General features: G+C 49.2%; 1 protein-coding gene across 1 annotated transcript in view; it reads right to left on the bottom strand.

Moving 5' to 3' along the window:
* robo1 (roundabout, axon guidance receptor, homolog 1 (Drosophila)) overlaps positions 1 to 23377 on the bottom strand; it is a 196782-nt gene extending 173405 nt beyond the window's left edge. The window contains exon 1 of the mRNA XM_061216753.1: positions 22429 to 23377. Coding sequence (XP_061072737.1) covers positions 22429 to 22489 — 61 coding nt within the window. The 5' untranslated portion in view covers positions 22490 to 23377. The remainder of the gene's footprint in view (positions 1 to 22428) is intronic.
* Between the last annotated feature and the right edge of the window lie 866 nt (positions 23378 to 24243).

Genomic DNA, 24243 nt, shown 5'->3' on the forward strand with positions numbered 1-24243 from the left:
CAGCACAAAGAGGGACAAAATCTCAGCGGCGTGTTACTAAACACTACAATCTCGTTCCTCAGCACGAGCGTTTAAAACACGGGCCTCCCGAAACGGCCCACTGGCATCCTTCACCCCACTGAAGATTTGTAACTACAGCTCAGGGCAGAAAGTAAATAAAACCAGAAAACCTATTATGTAACCAACAGGAAAAACCCTTTTCCTTGTACATCACATTCCATTACATTACACACACACACCGTATCAATCATACTGTCCGAATATGCATGGCGCTTGTTTCGAAGTGGTTGCCAGGTAACTCTTTATTCAAAGTGCTTGCCAGGTAACTTATACTGTGAGATATGTCAACCTGTAAGGGACTATCCAATTAGAGTTGTCATGTGTTGGACTACTGGAATAAAAAAATAAAAAAGATTTGGAGAAGAATCGGTGCATTGAGTTACAGTCTTGGATGGAGTTCATACAGATAAAAGCCTCTGTGCACTAAAAAAACTGCTCTTTGCTTTTCAAAAGGCTGAGAGGAATAAGGTTTCATGACTAATGCAAGTGGAATGGTGTAGTTGCCAGTTTATCACTTACTGCCTCTAACACAAGACATCACAACCCTCGACTCTAGCCTTGGGCAACCATGTCACCACATCTTACTTGTCTGGTTTGTATCTGAGCTCTGAACGAAGCAGAATTTAGCATAATTCCCCTACAATTTATGTACTGTACTGCTGAAATTCAGAGATTTATTTTGTGTAGAAGTAATTCAGATTACATATTCATTTATTTGGAAGACATTTTGAATAACAATGTATTTTCTTGAGTGATGTTTAATTGTGTTCACTTTTTTGCCATTGTCAATCTGTGGGGTTTGAACACACACCCACACCCACACCCACACCCACACCCACACCCACACACACACACACACACACACACACACACACACACACACACACACACACACACACACACACACACACCCAACCAACCAACCAAGCTTTACAGAGCTCTGTGAAATGTACTCTTAAACGGCTCCCAAACCCAGGCCCAGCGGTAGAGACTCACTGAGCGGTGTTCTGCTCCATCACCACCCAGTCCCACGTTCAGCAGGAGCCCCCCTAAAGAGCAGCCACACTACGGCCCCCCAGCACGCGGTGGGACCCCTCCACACAGAGCGGCGGAGCTGGGGAGCCCATCACTGCCTCCAGGTGAAGACCGAGGGGCCCCCGGGGGCCGCTCGAGGCGGTGCGAAGGGCCGACCCGCTGCGCTCCGTCAGCTGTGAAACGGATCCGCCGGGGCCCCCCCGGAGACGGCGGAGGGTCCCGGGGCCGGCCGCTTGGGTTGCTGACCCGGCCCTGCAGGAGGGTCCACTGGGACAGCGGGGCCCGGCCCGGCCTGCACGGCGGCCCCAGACCCAACAGGAACAATAAGAGCAGTATTCCTTCTTCCAGCTCCAATGCATTTATACACACTCGGCTCAGGGAGAAGATAGCAGAACCACTGGCCCTGATTAGACTGAGAGTGTAATCAGGCCAGGCAGACAGTGGAAGTTCAGTGGCAGGGGGGGTAAATTTATTTATACACTCCAGTTATACATCCACAAAATGCATTGGACTGGTTGAGGAGATAAGTCACAGGCACAATGAGCAACTGAATTGAGCCAAGGATCCTAACAATCACCTCTAATTAACTGCAAGCTGTAAGTTGAAGGATGCTGGCAGCGCTGTTGAAAAGAAAGCCTCTCTGAAGAGTCCTGACTCAAAGAGACTGAGGCCGTCCGTTTACTACTGCCAGGGAAAACCGGAATCAGCTTGTTTTCATTTGTGGAGGTGGAGAGAAAGCTGGCAACGGGATGTCGATAAGACTAAAAAACATGAAATTAAGTGACATGGAGAAAAAAAAACAATGGAGAAATTTGAGTTTTTCTGAGGAGGAACCTCTGGGGAGCGAGTTTAGACAGCGGCTTCCGCGCGCCAAATGGCAGCCGCAAATGTTATTACGCAGAAACAAAGCCCCTCGCGTTCCAGGAAAGGGACAAAGGGTCACTTTCCATCCCTGGAGGATAAATAAGTCTAAATCTCATTATTAAATTGCCTCTGCGAAACAACAAGAATATCTTTAACAGTGGGACTGTCAGGCCCGTTGCGGCACGGAGGCTGTCAGGACGTCTGTGGAGCGCTGACAGATGGACTGCTCAGAACAGGCCGAGCTGGATACGGAAGCTGTCACTCTATCGCCCCGTCCTCTGCCTACCACGGCTCACACATCCCACACTTACATCGTGCTTCTGGGAATATTTATACCAGGCTCTGGCAAGCAACAATCGGCCGTCTCCAGGGAAAATGGGCCGTTGCCGGCGAGATGGATGTCACTCAGCAGATACGAGCGCAGTAGAACATAAGTTTAATTAAATTGGCAGTTTTGTGAACGGCCAGACTTCAGAGCCAGCGCGTCGTGTGAAGTGGAGATTCAGAAATAAATCCGCGAGGAAGCTCCCGGGACCGAGACAGAAGTGCGGAAAAGCGACTTCTCCTCACGTTTTTTTTCTCCCCCTTTTCACGGGCCAAATTTTAATGAGTGTAGCGCAATGTGAATTCAGTGACACATCAAAGGCTCTCCAATCAGCAGGAGAGAGGCTGTGTTGGGTAATTGAAAATGCACTCGCAGACAGAGGATGCAAATGGCTGCCGTCTCCAACACTGGATTCACACTTGTGTAAAGTGATTAACGAAAGTAAGACGAACCGCCTAGTTCTGCCGTGCTGTCTGCCTATTTAAAAAAAGAAAAACAAGAACAAAACAAGAATTACCTTTTCTCCATAAAAATACTTATTGCAGTCATTATTTATTTAAAAAAAAATATATACATTTTTTAAGGTTTCTTTTCCAAGCTTAATAACATGCATAAAAATACATGGTAAGGTCTTCACAAAAGTCTTTATATTTTCCTCTGTCGCTATAGACAACCCAGAGTAGTGTACGCAGATAAAACTCTGGCCACCCTCACTCAAACACTAATCGGGCATATGCTGAGATCTCCCCCCCAGGTCCAGATACAGTACCGCTGATCGCAGTGTGGACCACACCACCAACAACTCCCAAAAACAGCCCGTCGCTCCTGAGCAGCGCCGAGGCTTGGCAGAGTTATTACCCACAAGCCCCCGGCAGCGCCCTGATTGGAGAACCGCAGCGCCACGCTTCTCAAGGTCACGCCCCCTCGCTGCGGTGCTCCTGTCCCTGTGACCCTCGGTACGGGAGGCGGGCGTGACGGGGACACTGCGCTGGCACCGGGCAGCGGGGCCAAACACGGCGCACAGGGCCCCGTGCCAAACGAAACAAAAGGTCTGTCGGGCTGCCAAAGAGTATCCGAGCTGGGAAGTGTCAAAAACAGAGAGCCTAATGCCTTTTAAATGCTTTTTCAGAGATAGCAGATGCATTTCGGTCGGTTGCTATTGCTGTATTATATTACGTGATGTATTCTTCTCAAACAGAATGATTTAGAGTGCTCATGTTCTTTTTTTCCTTTATGTTACCACTTGAGACCGGCGTGTAACCAGAGCTTTTCAGGTGCGGCAGAATCTCAAGGGTGCACAAGTACTGTTCTAACCAAAGCCATCAAAACGGGGCCTGACCTTTAACCTGAGCCAATACTGGTGACTGCCATCAAGTCGACCGCAGTGGCCGTATGCGCATGCGTGTGCGTTTATTCTCCAGGAATCTTCTGGAACCTTGATTTTTATTGTCTACAACTGTACAGGCTGGAAGAGAACATAGACAGCCAATATGAACCCTCAAACACAGTCTCTCACACTGATGGAAAACTGACCAAAAATGGCGAGAGAGAGACTACTTAGGCTATAAAGTTCGACAATTAAGAGTGGCCATTAACATTTTAATCCTCCAGTAAATTTTCTGAAAGGATCCAGTTACATTTTAACATGCGTAAGATGCAATTTCCATTCAGGGGGGAGAGAAACCAGAATGGATGGTTTGAGCTGCGGATGGTACTGGGACTGAATACAGATTAAGTGAGCACATAATTCCAGCTGGTTCGAGACTAAAATGAGCTGGTAATTTTCAGGGACGCAGATCCAAGACAAGCACCCGGGGCAATGCGGACACGGAGACGGGGGGCTGGGGGAGGAGGGAGGGGGGCGGCGGGGTGCGGGGGGGATCTGGGAAGATAGGACGTGGAGCACATTTAACAAAGCACCACGACACAGCCCCGTTTAAAAAAAACAAAAAAACGCAATTAACGCATACCTTGCAAGGCATGGTAAATATTTGGGCAAATTAATGAGAGGGCAAGTTCTGCCAAAAGAGCTTTTCAAGACATCCGCAGAAATGTGCCCAGACCAGCATTAAAAAGACATTTCCTGCCCCGGCTGGCAGCCCGGGAATCGGTCGGAGCTGCAGCACCCGTTCCTCTCCTCCTCGGTACATTGACCCCCGGGATGGGTTCTCCAGCGTTCCGCTGATAACAGCGCTTCCGCGACAGCGTCCAGAGAACCGTCTCTGAGGCCGCAACAATCTGAGGCCCAGAAACTAGCAGCTACATCACAGGCAGGCGAGTGAGTAAAGACAGCAGGCGAGTGAGTAAAGACAGCAGCGTCTGCAGTCGGCTCCAGCCCACAGAACAATCCCACGCAGCGCTGCGCTGTCCACGCAGTGCGGGACTCCCCGCCGAGCTGAACACGTGTGCGCGTACATGTCACCTGCACACACTCGCTCTCTCTCTCTCTTTAGCCCTGCTGCACTTCCTCCAGCAACATTTGTGATTCATCCTCAAGCACTTCTACAGAGGGATTTCTCCCGACAAAGCTAATCCATCCATCTCCGTTCCTCTCCTCTGAAATGTATTAGTTCCTGTTCCTATAATTCATCCTTTAGGTTAACCCTCCCCCCCCCCCCTCCTCCTCCTCCCGTGTCTTGAAGAGGCAGGCTATCTCCCAAAAAGCTGCACATCTGCCAAACACTTTGACCTTGCAGACCCACTTTGAGAAAGAGAAGGGGAAGTAAGAAAGGCAGTAAAAGGAGGCCGTCCACACGCCATCGTGTCAGGAGACGAGGCCGCCATTCAGGCTCCGCCTAATCACCCCACACGTCCACGAGAGCTTCGCTAATGTCAATCACCCCCGCGGGACACTCCCCCTCCAGCAGCCTGACATTTCCTCCCTCGCTCCGCCGACCGCGCCCCTCGTCAGGATCCCTGAACAAGCCGCCTCGGCGTGTTCAAACCGGCAGACGTCAGAGGGAGGAAAACTCCCGGACTCTTGGAGGAGCTCCAGGCCGCTTCTGGACCTCTGCAGGCCCGGGGAGGTCCGGGGAGGGGGGGGTGGGCTGAAGCCTCCGGCCCCGCGTGGCGTACGCACGTTTCGGGATGAAGACCGGAGGGATGAGGAAGAGGAACGCAGCGGTGCGCGCCTCAGAGGAGCCGCTGTAAAATCCGGGCGAAGAATCCGCGGCGTCTTCAGCCCCACCGTTTATCTGACCTGCTAACACACGACTCCGGATGTACAAAAGGTCACCCTGGGCTGTCTGCTTAGCCGAGCTGGAAGTGGTTCCAGAGCCCGCTCGCTCGTGAGGGACAGCTGGGGGGAGAGCAGTTCATAAGGTCCCCCCCCGACTCCCCAATGAAAGCAAGATGTTCCAATAACTCAGGCGCACCTGAGAAATTGCTTCCAGACGGACGCAGAGGGACGCTGGTGTATCAAACCAGAAGGCCTCCCGTCACAAATCATCATTACAGTCATGAGCGGCTGTTTCTGCTTCAGCTGGAAACCACGGACATCGGCGACGATCACGGGAATCTGGTACGACGCCGCTGGTCATGGAGTGGGAACTGCGTGTGCACGCGGTGTGTGCTACGGCCCTGAGGCTCGCTGTCCTATCATAGCACCGACACACATGTAGGTACGGGCACGCGCATGCCCACACACACATATACACACACGCACACACGCATATACACACACGCACGCACACACACACACACACAGATGTGCATGCACGCAGACGCACGCACGCACACACACACACACACACACACAGATGTGCATGCACACAGACGCACGCGCACACGCACGCACACACACACACACGCACAAACGCACACACGCATACGCACACACGCACACGCACACGCACACGCACACGCACACGCACACGCACACGCGCACGCGCACACGCACACGCACACGCACACGCACACGCGCACACACACACACACACACGCTGAAGGAAGGCTTGGGTTTCATACGGGCACAGTGAGGCCAGGGACTGAAACCTGTACAAAGTGGCGATTTGGAGCTCTCCACAGAGAGCCTGGCCAGGGGCCATGTGTGGCGAACAGGCCTTTTATCTGTGAAAATGGGACTCCCACATCACAGGCCAACCACAGCCCAGCTGAGCATGATGAGTAATAATGAGCCGCACAAAGGCTTTTAGGCCAGATGCAAGCCATTCTATTTCTGAGAAATGTACGGCTGGGAAATGGATATCCGGAATCTGTCACCAGCAAAATATTTCTGAAATGGACCGTAGACGGCAGGCATTAATCGTTACTGTATCTCCAGTTTTACAGGGAAGAAGGTGGATGAGGTACACCCCCCCCCACCCACCAATGCAGCGGGAGCCCACACCCCCAGGCACCCACACTACAAAGAAAGGTTCGTCTGAAGTGCTTTAGTCTTGTAATGAGACATCAAATATTTTTCTCTCAAGTAGAAAATATTTAGCCTGTTTGAAGTTACTCTTTGCTTGACAAGTGAAATGTTCTTACGCCATTGGCAAATCCGGAAATTAGTAAAAAAAAACTGTCTCACCTAATTGGCTATATTTCTTGTCTTTGTTTTAGCAAAAAATGCAATAGAAAGACACGTTTTATGCCTACGCAAAAAATACTCTTTGTTTTTTGCAATGTACGCATTTCAGCAATACGCTTTCATGCATACACACAGGCAGAGAGACAACACAATGGAGTTCATGTTAATGCTATATCAGTCTATAAATGCAAGAATTAACTGCAAAACATCTCCAAAAGTGAGCGTTAAGGAACGTGGAGTGAGACAGAGGCATCGTGAGGCTAGGCTCTTCCATTCATTTGAAGTGTGCACACTGTGGTTACTTCATTAAGGTGGGACCGTCTCTAACTGCAGGTCCTTAATGAAAACTTTCAAGGTCACCTCCCGGTTAATTAAGTAGAGAAGAAGAGCACTGACTTCCTCTCTATCGGTGACTGAATTAGCCTCAGGACACTGCTTAGGGAAAGCTGCTGATGAAGCCATTAAATTGCACGAGGTGGGGAGAGATACCCAAGCAACTCAGCCATGAATTCTCCAACACATCGAGTCAGGTACGGCTCCGGTTCAGCAGGAAAACTCAGAAAATAATATATGAACCATCTGGTACGGTGCAATCAATACAGCATGTCTGTCACTGCTGAGAAAAAACCAAACAAAAAACATTCAAATCTCACGAAAATTCTTCAATATATTGCCAAGAAACAACCTTTATCCATTTAAAAAAAAAAACTATTTTATTCATGGAAGCATGTTCTTGAAAGATTTTTATGGTTCATATACTGACAAGGGAACGAGCACAAACGGCTTAATCCTCAACTTCCTGATGAAGAACAAAAGGATTTGGTGACAGAAGGCGGCTTTACTGTTCGGAGTAAACACACACATTTCTCCTTGGCCAGCTGACCTCCACGTCATCTCCCAAAGAGGCATTACTGATGAGAATTTATGGGACCTTCAAATTAACCAATCTTGAGTAGCGTGCTAAAGCAAGACGGGTCATTCGTGTGCCGACACGCCCAGTTGCCCAATGAGGCCCTTCACCACGCTCTTATTATATTTTCCTCTCGTGAGTCAATGCGCTTGATTTGTCATCTGTCTATCGCTCTCTCTCAGACTTCCTCCTCCTCCTCCTCCTCTCTCTCTCTCTCTCCAGAATCAGACAGACAGGAGTAATGTAAGATTCATGCAGTCATAGGCCTCTGTGCTCCATGGGAATAAGTGTCCGGAGAGTCCATTACGACTGTGCGCATGTGGACTCCACCATGTCAGAGCTGCATGCCAGCGATCGATGAAGGCACAGTGTGGCAATTACAGCCGGCGGGGCCACACCGAAACAGAGCTCTGAGACAGATTAATGACCCATAATGCACCTTGTCACAGGAGGGATGGAGAGAGGGGGATCTTTAAATCATCTAATTGGTGATTCCTCCTTTTTTTTTTTGATTTAATCCTTTTTTTTTTTTCTTCAGTGCCTTTCTTGTTCCTGTCCTCCCTGATGGAATTAAGCGGAGGGGGAGGGAGGGGGAAAAAAAGTTTTTGCATTTCAAAAGTGCCTCCGACCCTTCCAGCAAATGAGGCACAGAATGGTCGCCAGGGCAGAGGAAACTGCCGGAAAGACTAGGACAGAGGGAGAGGATGGAGGAGAGAAAAAGGGAGTGAAATAGAAAAAGGGAAGGCAACAGAGAGAGAGAGAGAGAGAGATGGAGGGGGAGATAGAGAGAGAGAGAGTTGGAGGGGGAGAGAGAGAGAAAGGGGGGGGAGGGAGAAGGCAGGAGAATCGGTCTACAATGCAATCTTTCAGTCAGTCCAAATGAAAAGGAGTGAAGTCCATGGCTCTCCCCCAGGGCTCCCATCTCCGGCTGATTAAAATGCGCGAGGCAGGACAGCCTGTGGCAACACTGTTTCTCTCCCACAACAAAAGCCGGGGAGGTGCGGTCCGACCCTTCGCCCCAGACTCGCAGTCCATCGACGTGAGCGAGTCCGCAGCCACCGGTGGTGGGCCTCCCGGCCGACGCACAGCAGTCTTAAGAGATTAAGAGTTTAAACTTCGCATTTTGGCAACGCTGGGCTACTGTTACAAGGAGAAAATTATGCCTTCGGTCGTACGGCGACCACATCCACAATCTCCGCCATTGTGGGTTCCTGCCTCCATTTTCCCTCTCTCAATGCACCCTCCCCCCCCCCCCCCCAAAGCCTGAATAGTCTAGAAAAGGGATGTGTCACGGCTGATCTGGGGTGAACTGCAGTAACAGCACATACATGTGTTCCCGTGTTGTCCCCCCCCCCCAACACACACCCCTCCCAACACCCCCAACCTGCCTCCTCCTCTCTTCTTCACCACACAAATGCACTGCTGAAGCAGCAACAATAACCCCCCCCCCCCCCGCCTCCACAGTTGCATCTTGCCTTCTCCCCCACAGGGGCCTTCGGCATGTCGAGCTGCTTCACAGAAAAAGGCAAGTCAAAAAAAAGGGGGGAGACAGAGAAGAGAAGAGGGGGGGATGGGGTAGAAGAGGAAAGAGCAGAGCTGGATTCTCTATCTCCTCCCGTCAGGCCCAGCTCCTCCGCGACAGAAACACGGTGGCTCTGCCCAGCATGCCCCCCCTGTCTGAAACACGCTCCGCAAAGTTGGCCAAAAAACCTTCCCTCTTTAGTAGGCCCGAGCACAGAATCTGCTTCCAGAGGCACTGCTTCAGTTATGCGCTAAAAAAAACTGGAAGTAGTTTTTCTTTTTAATATGCAAAAGAGGGTAAGAAAAACACAAACTAAACAAAACAATTACACATTTTTGGCGAAGGGAGAATTAGCGAAAACAAACACAGCCCCTAATAAGGGGGTAGCCACGGCCATGGCTACGCTACGCTATGCTACGATCGGCGCGGGGAGCGCTGCAGCTCGGCGGAGCCGGGGGTTGGAAGCAGCGCCGGATAATTAGACGGAGTCCTCATCCACAGAGCCCGTTCGCCGTGGGCCCGCCACGCACACCCCGCCAAACGCCCGGGGAACCGAACGGCTCCAGCTGTCCGTCTGCGCGGCGGAACCGCGCCAGGCGCGGGCGGGAGGGGGACAACGCGCGATGTTTGTCAGCGCCGTTAAACAGCGAGACAGCGAATCACTTCCAGAGAGAAACGGGCTAATTAATATGCAGCGTCTGTAATTATTTCAGTAAGCCGAGCAGACAACGCCATAAAACATGAGAGGATCTGCAGCTGTTGTCTTCCTCAAAAGTTTACTCAATGTTTGCTGTTCGACTGTAATTAGCTGTCACTTGAACATTTTTCAGCAAATCAGTAAAAATGAAGAAACGTAGCCCATTTCTGTTTCTGTGAAGTATTATGCAATTATTCTACAGAAAGCTACACACAAACCGCGCAGAAGTCAGAACGCTTATTTCACACAAACAACATATAATTGTGTGCATTTCAGTAACTGCTACATTACTGACGTTGTATTAGGGCTCTATTTTACACAAGCGTCCAAATAAACGCACAGCTCATTGCGGCAGAAATACACGACAGGAGAGAATGCTGGGAATCTGGAGGCTGGGGGCCCAGGGTGACCCCCCCTCTGACAGGTTCGGTAAGCTGCTGATTCCGGCCTGTCGCATTCAGACTGGTTTTGTTTCTCCTCCTCTCTCCCATTCCCAAGGGTCTCCTCCCCTGCTCCGTGTGAGGCCTTCCATCACCCGGGATCTCACGTCCTCCGACAGACCGGCACACCCGTATGCTTTTAATCAGCTTTGCACAAGTGACCACGTACCCCCTCTCACACAAACACACACACACACACACACACACACACACACACACACACACACACAGTACACACAGTACACACAGTACACACACACACCCACACATACAGTACCTACACACACATACCAACACACACACACACAGTATCTACACACACCCACACACAAACACACACACCCACCCACCCACACACACACACAGTAGCTACACACACATTACACACACACACACACACACACACACACACACAGTATCTACACACACCCACACACACAGTACCTACACACAGTGTACACACACACACACACACGCACACACACACACACACACACACACACATACAGTACCTACACACACATACCAACACACATACACACAGTACCTGCACACACACAGTACACACACGCACACACAACCTCAGCACTCTCCCTGACGTAAGCATGAGCACATTCCTTCAGGGTTTAAAATGCCGAGGGGGTGGGGGGGGGGCTGGTGCCGAATTTAAGGGGCGGGGAGAGGTTCTTTGATTCCACATAATTATCCAAACTATCTTTCTCATTAGACGCATTTATCGGCAAGACTCAACCCAGCCCCCCCCCCCCCCCCCCCCACCCTAAATTACAAATTATTGACGATTAATAGACCTGCCAATTAATGGAAATGAAGTGTTATTTTAAGGCCATTAAAGGGAGAATGTTTTGGGGTAAGGCCGTTCATTAGGAAGATGGATCCAAGTTTATCTTTCCTTCCTTTCAAACAAACTGCTTTGAAATGTTTATCTCGTCAGTCGAGCTGGCCTTCATTCCCCTTCCTCCCGACCGCGTCACTCCCGTGCTGGGATACGGCGTAGCAGCGGGCCCTGCGTTCCTCCACTAACGAGCCAACGTGGCGTCACACAACCACCAGCCCCCCCACCTCACCCTAACCCACCGGCGATTAGCACAAATCCCAAATCTCCAGGACCCCCCCGATTAGCACTAATCCTGAATCTCAGGTTGTAAATTCTGTTTAATTAGACTTAGAGCCATGGTAATCCGGCTTTGTGGGCGGGTGGCCCATCAAGGTCTGAACAGGCCAGATCACCCCGTGGTTGCCATCAACTCCCCCAACACCACCACACACACCCTACACACAGACACACGCACACACACATGCACACAAACACAGAAATACTGGAATCTACACCTCCTCCATGCTCTAGGAGGTGATGTATCACGCAGGTCTAACTGCAGGGCAGGGAGAGGGGGCGAGGGGTGGATGGGTGGAGAGGTGGGGGTCACAGAGAAACCTGGGAGGAATTTGGCAGTTTACGCAGGACTAAGTGGACACCCCTGACCTCTCACCCCACTGTTTTAAACATGACCTTCACTGGGGTCCAAGGTCTGGAGATGTTCCTCCCTCCCTCCCTCCACACCCAGAATCCCCCACAAATATGTGCTCCTCTCAGCTCCCACTTTGAACACCAGTATATCTCAGAGGAAAAGACACAAATCACACTTTCACCAAACCACACACACACACAAACTCGCTCACACCAGACAACAAAGAATCTGACAATCTTTTTTATTTTATTTCTTTAAATTAATTGCTTACTCTGGGAAATAATATCTTAGTTACATTACTTAACTGCAAACACCATCTACAGAGCAGTGTTTTCCCCCACAGATGCGCTCATCCTCTCTCCCCATCTTGCCACTGCCTCTCCCTGGGTCTAACACCCAGACCCCTACCCCACTGCCTCTCCCTGGGGCTATCACCCAGACCCCAACTCCACTGCCTCTCCCTGGGGCTATCACCCAGACCCCTACCCCACTGCCTCTCCCTGGGTCTATCACCCAGACCCCAACTCCACTGCCTCTCCCTGGGTCTATCACCCAGACCCCAACTCCACAGCCTCTCCCCCAGGTCTATCACCCAGACCCCTACCCCACTGCCTCTCCCTGGGGCTATCACCCAGACCCCAACTCCACAGCCTCTCCCCCAGGTCTATCACCCAGACCCCTACCCCACTGCCTCTCCCTGGGGCTATCACCCAGACCCCAACTCCACTGCCTCTCCCTGGGTCTATCACCCAGACCCCAACTCCACAGCCTCTCCCCCAGGTCTATCACCCAGACCCCTACCCCACTGCCTCTCCCTGGGGCTATCACCCAGGCCACTGCCTCTCCCTGGGCCTTTCATCCAGGCCCATGCTGATCAAGAGCCCGGCAGCTCGTAGTAGCACTGCGCGGAGAGGCTCCCTGCTGGCTCAAGAGTTCTGGAGAGTTCTGGAGAGTTCTGGAGAGTTCTGGAGAGTTCTGGAGAGCTCCTCAAACAGGGCTGCAGCCCTTCACCTCCACATCCTGTTTGGGACCGCAGGGTCTCGCTCTTCTTTAAAAACTGTACTTCCCTTGACCAGCCTTTGTGGACAGATATAAAAGATAATATATAATCTATAATCGTGACAGATATTCTGATCTTCAAGAAAAACATATGGAAAGAGGAGAGGCTAATTAATAAATACACTGCAAGAAAAACCGAAAAATAAGTCTAGCCAAAATTGTAGTCTTATATTTAGACTTAAAATCTTATTGATATTTTCTTATATTTATATTACTGTTTTTCTACTCATTTCAAGATTTGCCAATGTGGTAACTTAAAACAAGCCAGTATTTTCCACTTGAGAGAAAAGACTACTTCAAGGCTAAAACACTCGCAGTGTACCTTCACACGCTACCTTCGTAGAAACTCTTTATTTTCCCCCTCCTCGGGCAGGAGGAACCGCGAAGCGGAGATGAAGAGGAGGAAAGAGGGATTATTGTCTCAGTTCAAGGTTGCGTCCCCTTCCCTTCCCCCGGCTGAGGAAGCCGAACGGCAGGCAGCGGTGCTGCTGCTGCAGCTGCAGCGATTACGACCCACAGGAGCAGCCATCAAACGGGACCCCCGCCGCTCTCTGATTGGCTCCGTGGTTAAAGAGCCGTTTGATGACAGAGACCCAGGATTGCGCTGGCGGGAGTCGGGATGGGCGGAGTGACTTGCTCCGGCCCGGATCGGCTGCTTTGCTTGGCACGAGCGGCTGCTTTCGCAGGCCGGCGGGTCCGGCCTGTCAGAACTGCCCTTTAGGGAGCCTGGAGGGCGGATCGGGGGGAGGCAGGCTTCATCTGCGGGGGCCGGTCATTAATTGGCCGCGGCACCCGCTGCCTCTCGTCAGGGCAGCTGTCAGGGGGGTCATGGAGGGGGTGGGTGTGTGTGTTGGGGGGGGGGGGAGGGGGGTTGGGTAGAATTTATTGTCAGCCACTTAGGAGTCAATTTGTCAGTGTTTTAGCTGCTGGGAGCTGCCGGGGTAATGTGTGATGAATAGGTCGTCTTCAGCGGGGTGAAGTCAGGGGGCGAGAACGCAAACACACCAGGAATCCCCGGCATCTGCAGCACGAGGGGGGGGTACGGAGGGGCACTGCTCCTCAATGCCCACACTGAGGTAAAACAACACTGAGGCCCCAATCCCCCTTCCCCTAAACCACACAGTCGAGGCGGCCGCCTGTCGCGTAGGGGCTGAGGTACATGACTGGGACCCGCAAGGTTGGCGGTTCAATCCCCAATGCAGCCCCGATAAGATCTGCACAGATGTTGGGCCCTTGAGCAAGGCCCGTAACCTCACATTGCTCCAGGGGTGATTGCCTCCTGATTAGTCTAATCAACTACACGTCGCCTTGGGTAAAACCGTCAGCTAAATAACACGTAATGCACTGCACTGAGGTGCGATGAGACTGCGCTCCGGTGTGGGGTTTTCACAGAGGGAGGAGTATCCGTGCGGACTGGATGATGAACGGCCCTCGCACCGGCGCAGGACACGGCTCCGTACGCCCCCCACCCCTCTTCCTCTCCGCGTACGGACACCTCCTTACAGGGCCGACAGCAGATCAGCTTCCCCACGTTAACAGCTGGCCGTGCAGGCCTGTAACACGACCTAGCACAACCGCGCTCGCCAACGAGCATGAAGAATACCGTACCTTCCCTCGTTTCCTCAATGTCTCATTCGTCAAAATGAAGGCCAGCACATCGCAAGCTAGGTGCTCAAAAAACAACGCTGTTTTGCGCTTTGCTTCGATACAACAACAAAAACTAGGCTACATATTAACCGCAGCAAACACACAGCATGACTATCAACACAGTTATCAAAATCTATTCTAAATCCTCCTGCTTTTTTCACACACAAGTAGTATCGGAAGGCAATAACGTGGAGGCCGTAAGATTTGTTCCACAACTTTAAAGTCACAGACTGGGAGGCACAGAGGATTTGCCCCAAAGACGGTGGTAAAAATTCCAGTTGATTTAGCAGGGTGAGGGTGTGCGTTTAGGGCTTGGGCCCTCTTGTCTTCCACAAAAGGGGCAGAGCAGAAGTGCCATAATGTTTACGATCCCGTCATCACAACTCTGGCAGAAACTACAGAGCTAGTCAGAGCTGGTGAGCATTCACAGGAAATCATCTTACACTGGAGATGCGAGCTGCAGACAGCAACAGAATGAACTGCAGTCTTTCTCTGTCTCTCTCTCACACACACACGCACGCACGCACACACACACGCACACACACACGCTCATATCATCTCACCACTTTTGTTCACGTGACATCCCATTTAGCCGCAGACATGCTAACAACAGGAAGATAAGTCGCCCTTTGTTTTCCGAAGCAAATCCAATTAGATCCCTAATCCGGGCTATCGCTGACAACGTCCTGGGTCCGAGGTCACCTCTGTCATCGCCTGTCACTTTCTAATGATTTTTTTACTGCATTCATAATCATTTCTGTCATAACGGTCACTGTGATTTCTGGGCAGACACTTATCACCCAAACTCAGAGCTGTCCCAACAAGCTCTGCTTGTCTAGACCCAGCCAGGACCAAAGAAAACAGCACAGCCACTCGACAAACGCAGTCTTTGTGCAGAAGTTTTCCTCCGGAGGTGTGAGAGTTTGCCCGAGACACTAAGCAAACAGGCACTTGATTCCTCTTAACGACATACATATTCATGAGCCAAAGAAAATCATGGATTACTGTTTATTTACAATGCCAATTACTCCAAAACCAACTGGGGCTCCTCAGCTTCAGAACAAACAGTTCCAACCATAACATACAATACGAGTACAAAGCATGAATAAAAAGGGATAAAAAAAGAAATCAAAAGCATGCCAAATCTCATTAAAACACATCTTGTTAACACGGAATCGCAGCTCTGGCGCAGTTCCTTTCTGTCCAACAAAACATTCCAAAGGCAGTAGATGAGACCCTGTGTGTGTGTGTGCATGTGTGAACACGTGTGCGTGTGTGTGTGTGTGTGTGTGTGTGCATGTGTGAACACGCGTGCGTGTGTGTGTGTGTGTGTGTGTGTGTGTGTGCATGTGTGAACACGTGTGTGTGTGTGTGTGTGTGTGTGTGTGTGTGTGTGAGTGAGCATGCATGTGTGTGCGTGCGTTTGTTTGTGTTCACGTGTATGTGTACCTCACACGACAGCAATCCACATTTAACGAACAAAAGCCCCCAGGTTGGAAGAAGTCCTGATTGGATTGCTTCTTCCAGACCCCGAGGCAGAACGAGCCTCAATTCTCCGAACTGTGACCCCTGACCTCCCGCCCCGCAGGCGCTTGTAAAAGTGCTCTGCCGTTTCCTCGCCCAAAGACGCCTGAGAGGCTCGTTCCGCGAGCCCCGCTCCACCAGGCTGCTCGCTCCAGGACGCTCCTCGCTCCGCGCTTTATCTAACAGCCCGTTTAACACCGCGGGAGGCTGCTCAGCGAAACGCAGATTTCAGCCCAACCCTGAGATCACACAATCACGCAGGGAAGTACAAACACACGCCCGTCCATCTCCCCTCTCGCACAAACTGTGCCTCGCTTAAGGGCTATAAAACCCACAGCGCCCTTCAGCTTAGTTTAATATCTGGTGCTGATATCCATCTGCCCGGGATATCAGCATCAGATATGATACTAAACGTATCATATATCCGTCGACACCACCAAAGCTGGCAGAGTGAACGAGGCTGGAATCAAAGGCGTCATTATTCATAACTCATTATTACAGTAACCAGCTTCAGCTGCGGCAGAGATTCAGTTAGTTTCTCGGTTTACCTTTTGTTCATGCAAAAAAAAACAGCGCAGTATGCAAACAGAGAACAACGTCCCGTTTACTTGTTCCACAGCATTTGCACAAGACACCCATTCATATCCTGTTGCAGGACTGTTTGTTGGTCTAGCCCTGAACACTCTTGGGCATGACAACACTAGTGACAGGCTGAACCACCTCAGCACGAGTTAGCCAGCAGGCTTAGCATTTGAGATGCGTGTGTTTCTCCTCCAAGCTTTCACTTGCCCAGGGATTACTTTACAGTTTCAGGTGATTATAACGCAGCCCAGCCATTTCACAGAGGCTGTTAACCTGCTTTCTTTTAAAACACACCTGAATCCATTTTATCTGTGTTACCTAACGCACGTGTATGTTTTCGTGCACGTCCACTTCTGTCAAAATGCAAACGAGCCTTTCGCAAATGCTTGTTGGTCGTCTGTTCATTGAGAGTAATAGTAATCTTGATATAAAAAAGAATGCAAAGAAACAGGCACAAGGTTAAACAGGGAAGTTAATTTACTTCATCCATCAACAAGAGATCAAGTTCTCAATAGCACCCATATATAATTACCCTCTTCTGTCACCTTCTCATTTCTCCCAGCTTGTCTAAGCAGACAGACCAGGAGTGATTAAGCAGCAGCACAGCTCTTGTGGTAGGCGAAGCTGTGAAAATGTGAAATAAACTGAAAATATATCATCATTGCTACACTACATTCCATTTTCCCCAGATTCCAGCATGTGGCGGACTCTGTTGTAAAACACGGCTCAGTGTTTTGCCTGTTTCTCTCTCTCCGGGTTAATGGAGGACTGCTGTGTGTGACTGGACCAACTGACCTGGAAACCGGGCCCCGAACCGGTACACCTGGCCCCTCAAAAGACCAGTGAAAGGGAGAGCGAGAGAAAGGGCCAGACGGAAGAGAGCAAATGGACGGGTTCACAAAAAAAGCTGAGGGGAGCTCCACCCCAACACAGAGGAAGACGAAACAAAGAATGTATCAGTGTTAGGAGGAGGGAAAAAAAAAAGAAAAAAAAAAAACTGTATGGTTGAGTAATGAAACACACAGGGGAAAAATGCGTGCCTCACCAAAATCTCTCACACAAGACGTCTTTGTCACAGGAGCCAAAACAGATTAATCGATGAATACTGCATATAGCGAGGGCAAATCACTTCCAGGAATGGGGCATCGCCCTACTGAGGGCAAAAGCAGTGCGTGCACACACACACACACACACACACACACACACACACACACACTCAAGAAAGCACATGTACACACAGACAGGTAGACAGACAGGTAGACAGACAAACAAGCACACACAGCAGTTCTCACACCAGCCCGTAATCCTGCACTCTCTGCGGAGGATTTGTACTTTATCTCATAACCCCTGCATGAGTGCATAGCCTATTAAAAATGAGCTAATTTAACAGTCCAGTTCTCTGCCCCTCTTCAGACCTGATGGGAGTCGCAGGCAGGAGAGGTTTAGAAAGTTTCACCTTAACTTTTGCAAAGCGGAACGGTCTGAAAACGCAGTGGCGAATCTGTTCCATAAATCTTCCCAAATAATGGGGGTTCTTATTTGCATTCCAAAATTCACCAAGTCATCAAAACTCATCCTTAAAAACATTTCAATTCTTTAGTTGCCTGTAATAATAAATTTGAAGTTTCAAGAAAATATGTAATATGTACAAAAATGAACACAGCCTCTTCCAGATTTCGACATGCTGTGAAACAAAGGTTTGCAAGTAGCCAGCGTGTGCTAGCAATTTCTCCCACAACACAGAGCCAATGCAAACACCATCTCTCCGTCAGGTCAGTGAACCCCCCAACCCTAACACAAGAGTGAGAAACACTGAGCGCAATGGGCATTTACCCATCTGCTAACAGATTCTCACAGTAATATCTGTCTGATGGCACAAAGAGCACCCGCAAACAGAAGCTCCGGACAATGGGAGTCAACGGACACCGGCATGTCCGGAATGCCTTGCGAATGGGTCAGTGTTCTGCTCTGAATGACTGGGGCGATCCCGTTACCTCATTAACAATCGGCTCAGACAGCAGGGACCCGGGTCCCCCGGGACGGGGAGAAAAAGGAGATTTCGCCTGCGTGTCTGCCTCCCACCTGGCTACCGTGGCCTGCAGACCGGCCAAGTAGGCCGATGCATGCGCGTCTGAAAGGTTACCCGACACCGACAATAATGAGCATAGCCTACGCAAACATTACCAACTTATTTATTCTCACTGTCACACACATTCACTGATGGAAACCTTGAACACCGCCGGTACAGCAGTGAACTTAAGAAAGCTTAACTGCTTGGTCTGTTTTAACTCACCCCCCCCATCCCCCTCTCCCTCATTTTTCTCCCTCTCGTGACTGATTTATCTGTCCTCTCCCACTCAGACACCGAGCCCTGGGGCCCTGCCCGCACCCCCTCCTCCCCGTCCTCCCCACCAAATCCCTCCAGTCTAGGGGAGACCCGGGACCTCCAGCTGCCGTCCGGCCCTGAAACCTGAACTCTGCGGGCCCCGGTTCACGTCCCCTCCAGGTGTCTCCCGTCGCCGGCCACAGCGGCTCATCTGGGGCCCCGCCGCGGCCCCCCAGGGCCGGCCGGCCGGCCGGCCGCCCGCCCGCTCTGCACCAGCGAGGGGCTGCCTCGCCGGGTTAACGGCACCAGAGGGCCTCCAGACCGACGGACGGCCCTTTCACTGCCCCATGGGACGGCCCTTTCACTGCCCCGTATCGCTTTCACACGTCCCCGCTTTACGGCCGCAATTTACGGCCCTGTTTTCCATCGCCAACCAAATAACGACACCCCCCCACACCCCCCTACCCCCGCAGCTAAAGTTTTCTGTTTCAGGTTTACTGCATAAAACTAGTGTTTTGATCTACCCTTCCACAGATGTATAATCAGGAAAATAAATGGCTGTCAATGTGTAGTGTGAGGCTCGTTGGATGTATAAAGGATCGCCAGTTTCAGAGGGATGAGCCTTCTCTTGAGAAAAGTTCATTCTCATTGATTTTTTTTTTTCCACCCTGTATTTCACCGAAATCTGTTATCTTTCAAGTTCTTCAGCCAAACCCAATCAAGAAAGCCACTTACTGGTAATGGAGAAGCTGCTCTTAATGCCAACCCCCCCCCAAAATAAATGTGTTGGGGGGGGCTACAAGGCTGATTGACGTTGAGTCACGACCACTTTTCTACCGATAACAGAGCAGTGTTTTGTACTTGGCAAATTACTGACGTCAAAAAAAAAAAACTAAACAGCTGTCTGCCCTGAAAGGGGAAGTGGAGACTTCTCAGTTAGATAGCCAGGATACGAAGAGGAGGGCCGAGAACTTAAACAGCTTTGGACACATTTCAAACACCACCCTGGAGAAATGTACAGGGGAACAGGCAAACATTATCAATCACGTGACGCACCTGAAAACAATCTGACGACTAGCGATGCCAGCTGTGAAAAGGTATGTCGACCTCATAGCTATCATAGAGCCATTACCTCCAGCCATCCTGTAATCTCGCCCGACGATAAGGAGCTGACGCAACAGGGCCCCGACCCGCCCCCCCCCCCCCAACCCTCGACCCAAACCACAAACGCCAACTAATGACCATTAATCCCCGTATCTCCCGGCGTAATCTCCACTTCCTCCATACATTACTCATGTGACACAAGCTCTCGGGATTCACATCTACGCTCTGCAAGCTGCCCGGGCTCCAAATCCCTCTCCTTATCCCCTCGCCAGCCTCGGCTGTTGATAAACTCACTGCAAACTAATCCAGTATCAACTGCGCAACACACGGAGCCCCTTAAGGTGTGTGCGAAGCAGACAACAGCATTAATCTGAAAATCCCCCATTAGATACTTTCTCTAATTATCAGGACGGGGGGGGTGGGGTGGTGTGGGCCCACCTGGATCACTGAGCAGGGACTGGTACGGTGCTGTTTTGTCATCCCCAGCCCATTCGTCTCCGCACAACCTTCGAGTCGGCGGCCGTGCTCGATCTCTCCCGAGGGTTTATCGGCATGAACAATACCACCTGTTTCCTGAGATAGGCCAGAGCTCCGCGGTGCCTGTCCTTTATCAGGGCCTGCCGGGGGACAGCCGGGGACCAGAGACGCAGACACGGTCCTCCAGGCCTCCACTGTCCGTTTGAGTGATGAGACCTTCTATCTCCGCTCCCCAAAGATCCACTTCAGCTATATTACAGAGCTCTTTTTTCCCCCTTACTTAAGCTTTTTTTTTGGTTATTTCCCCCCCTGGTTCTGACCTCATCTTCTTCTCCTCTCTCTCTTTTTAATTTAGGTATTAGTCAATGACAACTTGAAAGGTTACGGAAGTGTCAGCTATGCACAATGTTACTGAGTAGGCTGAAAGCGTGCAATTTAAGTCTCTTGGCTGGGATGATACAATGCTATTTCTTTATAGGCAATTGAAAATAAAACGCTGCGCGTGATCAAAGCGCTTTAATTTAAGAGTTACTGGCTTTCTTGATGAAGCGTAATAACAGGATGCGAGAAAAACGTGAGTGGATTCTTACCGAGTGGACACAGCCCACACAAAACGGTACTGCTATCCCTTCCAAGAAATCTCTACGACTGTGCAGAATTTTGTTCTCTGTTAAGACTATTTTAAAAGTTTAAAACTCAGGCCACATAGAATGCAACTGTAAAGGTTTGTTGGTGTTTCAAAGGATTTGAAGGGCAATTCAAATGAACAGCGCAAACATAAGAGCAAACATGAATTATGATAGATTTAACTGAATACTGCTATATTTTCTTTTTTTTAAAGAATTATATCACTTCGATTTTAGTCAACAACAGTACAAGAAAACAGACACACCCTACCAATGTTACCACTATATTACCCCCTATTTACCTACGATGGCTAAATAAAAGTTCTTACACATCCAAAGCAGTTTAAAAAAGACAGCTTTTGGGGTTATCTGAGCTAGAAACATATTTAGTTATCAGTTGCAACTGTCAATTCCACAATAGCAAACTTTTAATTCCGCATTATTACTGACATTGGGTCACCAACGATAATATTATGCTTTGAAAAGTTTAGTCTAGGCGAGTCAACATAGGTAACATAACACAGTTTGCAAAGAGCAAAAATGTAAAACATAAACAACCGTATGCAAAGAACGCTACGATTAATGGTTTGCGTGTACAACTCCATGTTCAGTCAGAAAACAGCTGCTATCGCTTCCGAGACACCGCAGCACAGGGAAATCTGGACACTAAATTCAATGAAATGTGTAGCTAAAGTGGTTCAATTAGGTCAAAGAAACTAAGCAATGCTGGCTCTTCCACAGAAAAGACACTACTCAGTCTCAAATCACTGAAAAGACTCGTTCCGTATTACCCGTCTTAATTACTCATTCCACTAGGATAATGTATCGGCTAATATTGATTTAAACCCATAAGGTTCATTTCAGCGCGCGGCTCTTTTTCTTCAATGCAAGTCGATGGAGTAAAACTTTCAGTCTTTTAATAACTGACGATTGACTGCCAATTAAATGAAGATTTCCCCAAATGTAATCGCAATTACACATTTTCTTCTTCACACAAGCTGTGTGCAGGGTACTTGGCAAATTAATAAGTGTCCCATTAATTGTTACGCTTAGCTGGAATTTGGTCTCTTATTAGGTAGCTACATAAAGAACAGTAAAATGTCCGTTTTCAATAGTCTGTGGGTAGTAACATGTTTATCTGCAATTGCCGATTCAAGAGAACTATCTGAAGAGTAGAGTATGCATTACGACAAAGGATCTTGGAATGCTTACCTGAGCAACTGTGAAGAAATCCAACAAAAATCAAGAATCCAAAGAAACTGGCAGTCATCATTCCAAGGTTTCCGACTACTTGTATAATCCAAATTATTAGTGCAATAATATTGATGGTCTGTCCTTCATAATCCTGATGTCGAATTATAACACTGTGTCCAACTTCGAATCCTGATTTGTGTCTTGTGCATTGACTATTGGTATGTCCAGTTGCAACATGTAAAAAATTAATTCGATAAACTATTTGCTCTTCAAATATCTTAAAATGTATGGCAATAGTGTCCCAGATTCCGACGGAAATAAACTTTCTGAATTGGAAACAGAGCCGAGAATGATACGAAAAACGTGTTCTGTATTTCCTTGTGTTTGTATGTGTTCCTTAAAAAAACAAACAACCGTACAAGTGTAGCTATTTAACAAGTTTCGTGTTCCTCGGATAGAGCAGCCTTCTCAACGTAGTTTAACTGATTCTCCGAGTTTGTCATGCTGTCTCCGCGCAGCGAGCTCACATCACACGGGCATGCCTACGAATCCCATACAAATCACATCGATTAAGACGGGAAGGAAAAAAGTCCCCCAAAGTCCTCTCGCGGGTGGATCTGAAGTCTGTGAAATAGGAATTTTGAAATAAGACGCAGAAAGTCCCGTAATACCACGCGTCAGCGCTCTGGCTCACATCATTTTTCTATGTCTTTCTCTCTCTCTCTCTCGCCTTGTGATCTCTAACTTTTCAGGGTTTCTATGCCCAGGTCAAGAATAAACGCGGAGACGGCAACCTACAAGCATCGCTCCTGGATCACTCCCACTCTTTACTTTTCACTTTTTTTAATCCAGGTTTGAAGCGGGACAAAATAAAAGACAAAAAACAAAAACAAAACACGTCTATTCAGTATTTTCCCACAATATCGAATTTAGGATTTGAATCCCCTAAATGTGCTCAACCGGACCCCTTCACCTCGGGTAGGGGGGATTGGAAACAACAGCTCTCCATACAGTGGAGTTGAATGGCTCGCTGAATGGTATGTGCCGCTCCCCCTCTCAGCAGTCAGACAATGGGTTTTTCCAAAGAGCAGATTTAACCTCTTAAAAACTGGGCTCTTTTTGATTCATCTCTCTATTTCGCACATACTATCTGGGATTTTTACGCACAACGGGTAGTGAACAGAAATGTTTTGTGTTGTCGGGTAGTGATAGAAAGTCGGTGTTGGAGGCCAGAATCTAGCTACACCTACACGAAATTAATAGATGTACATTCGATCAAAACGCCTTCAGCACAACATGCCGCAGCCAAAAAAAACACATCGCCAGTAAAACAAAATAATCGAACACAACCTGATTGATGTTTTAGAAAATTCGCTGGATTATGTCTAGATGTTTAAATGTTATTTAAAGGCGATTGTACACACATTCGGCTCACTTTGCCTAAAATAAGCCTATTTGTACATTTCACTTTTTGTTACCATTTTGACAACCACGTGTCTGGCTGTATACATGAATATGATTTTATGTCGCCTATAGCCAACCATGCGTGTGAAGTTATTGGTTTAAATAAGTAAAATTTCTCAGTCACCCTCTCTGGCAAGATAGTCTGAGTCTCAGTGCTCTGGCCATGTACAATGAAACCATCCAAATGGGCAAGACACGTTGTAAGTTATTTCTCTGTATTTCTGAAGTCGATGAAGCATTTTTAATTACCTTCGAGTAGCCTACCAATAACTGACACGCTAATGTATAGTTGGCTAACCAACATTTCTGTGGACTGTGCGCCCTTTAAATCCCACGCGCACTCTGCTAAACCAAGATACAATCTTAATC

The sequence above is a fragment of the Conger conger genome, chromosome 13 (assembly GCF_963514075.1).
Source record: "Conger conger chromosome 13, fConCon1.1, whole genome shotgun sequence".
Classification (NCBI taxonomy): domain Eukaryota; kingdom Metazoa; phylum Chordata; class Actinopteri; order Anguilliformes; family Congridae; genus Conger; species Conger conger.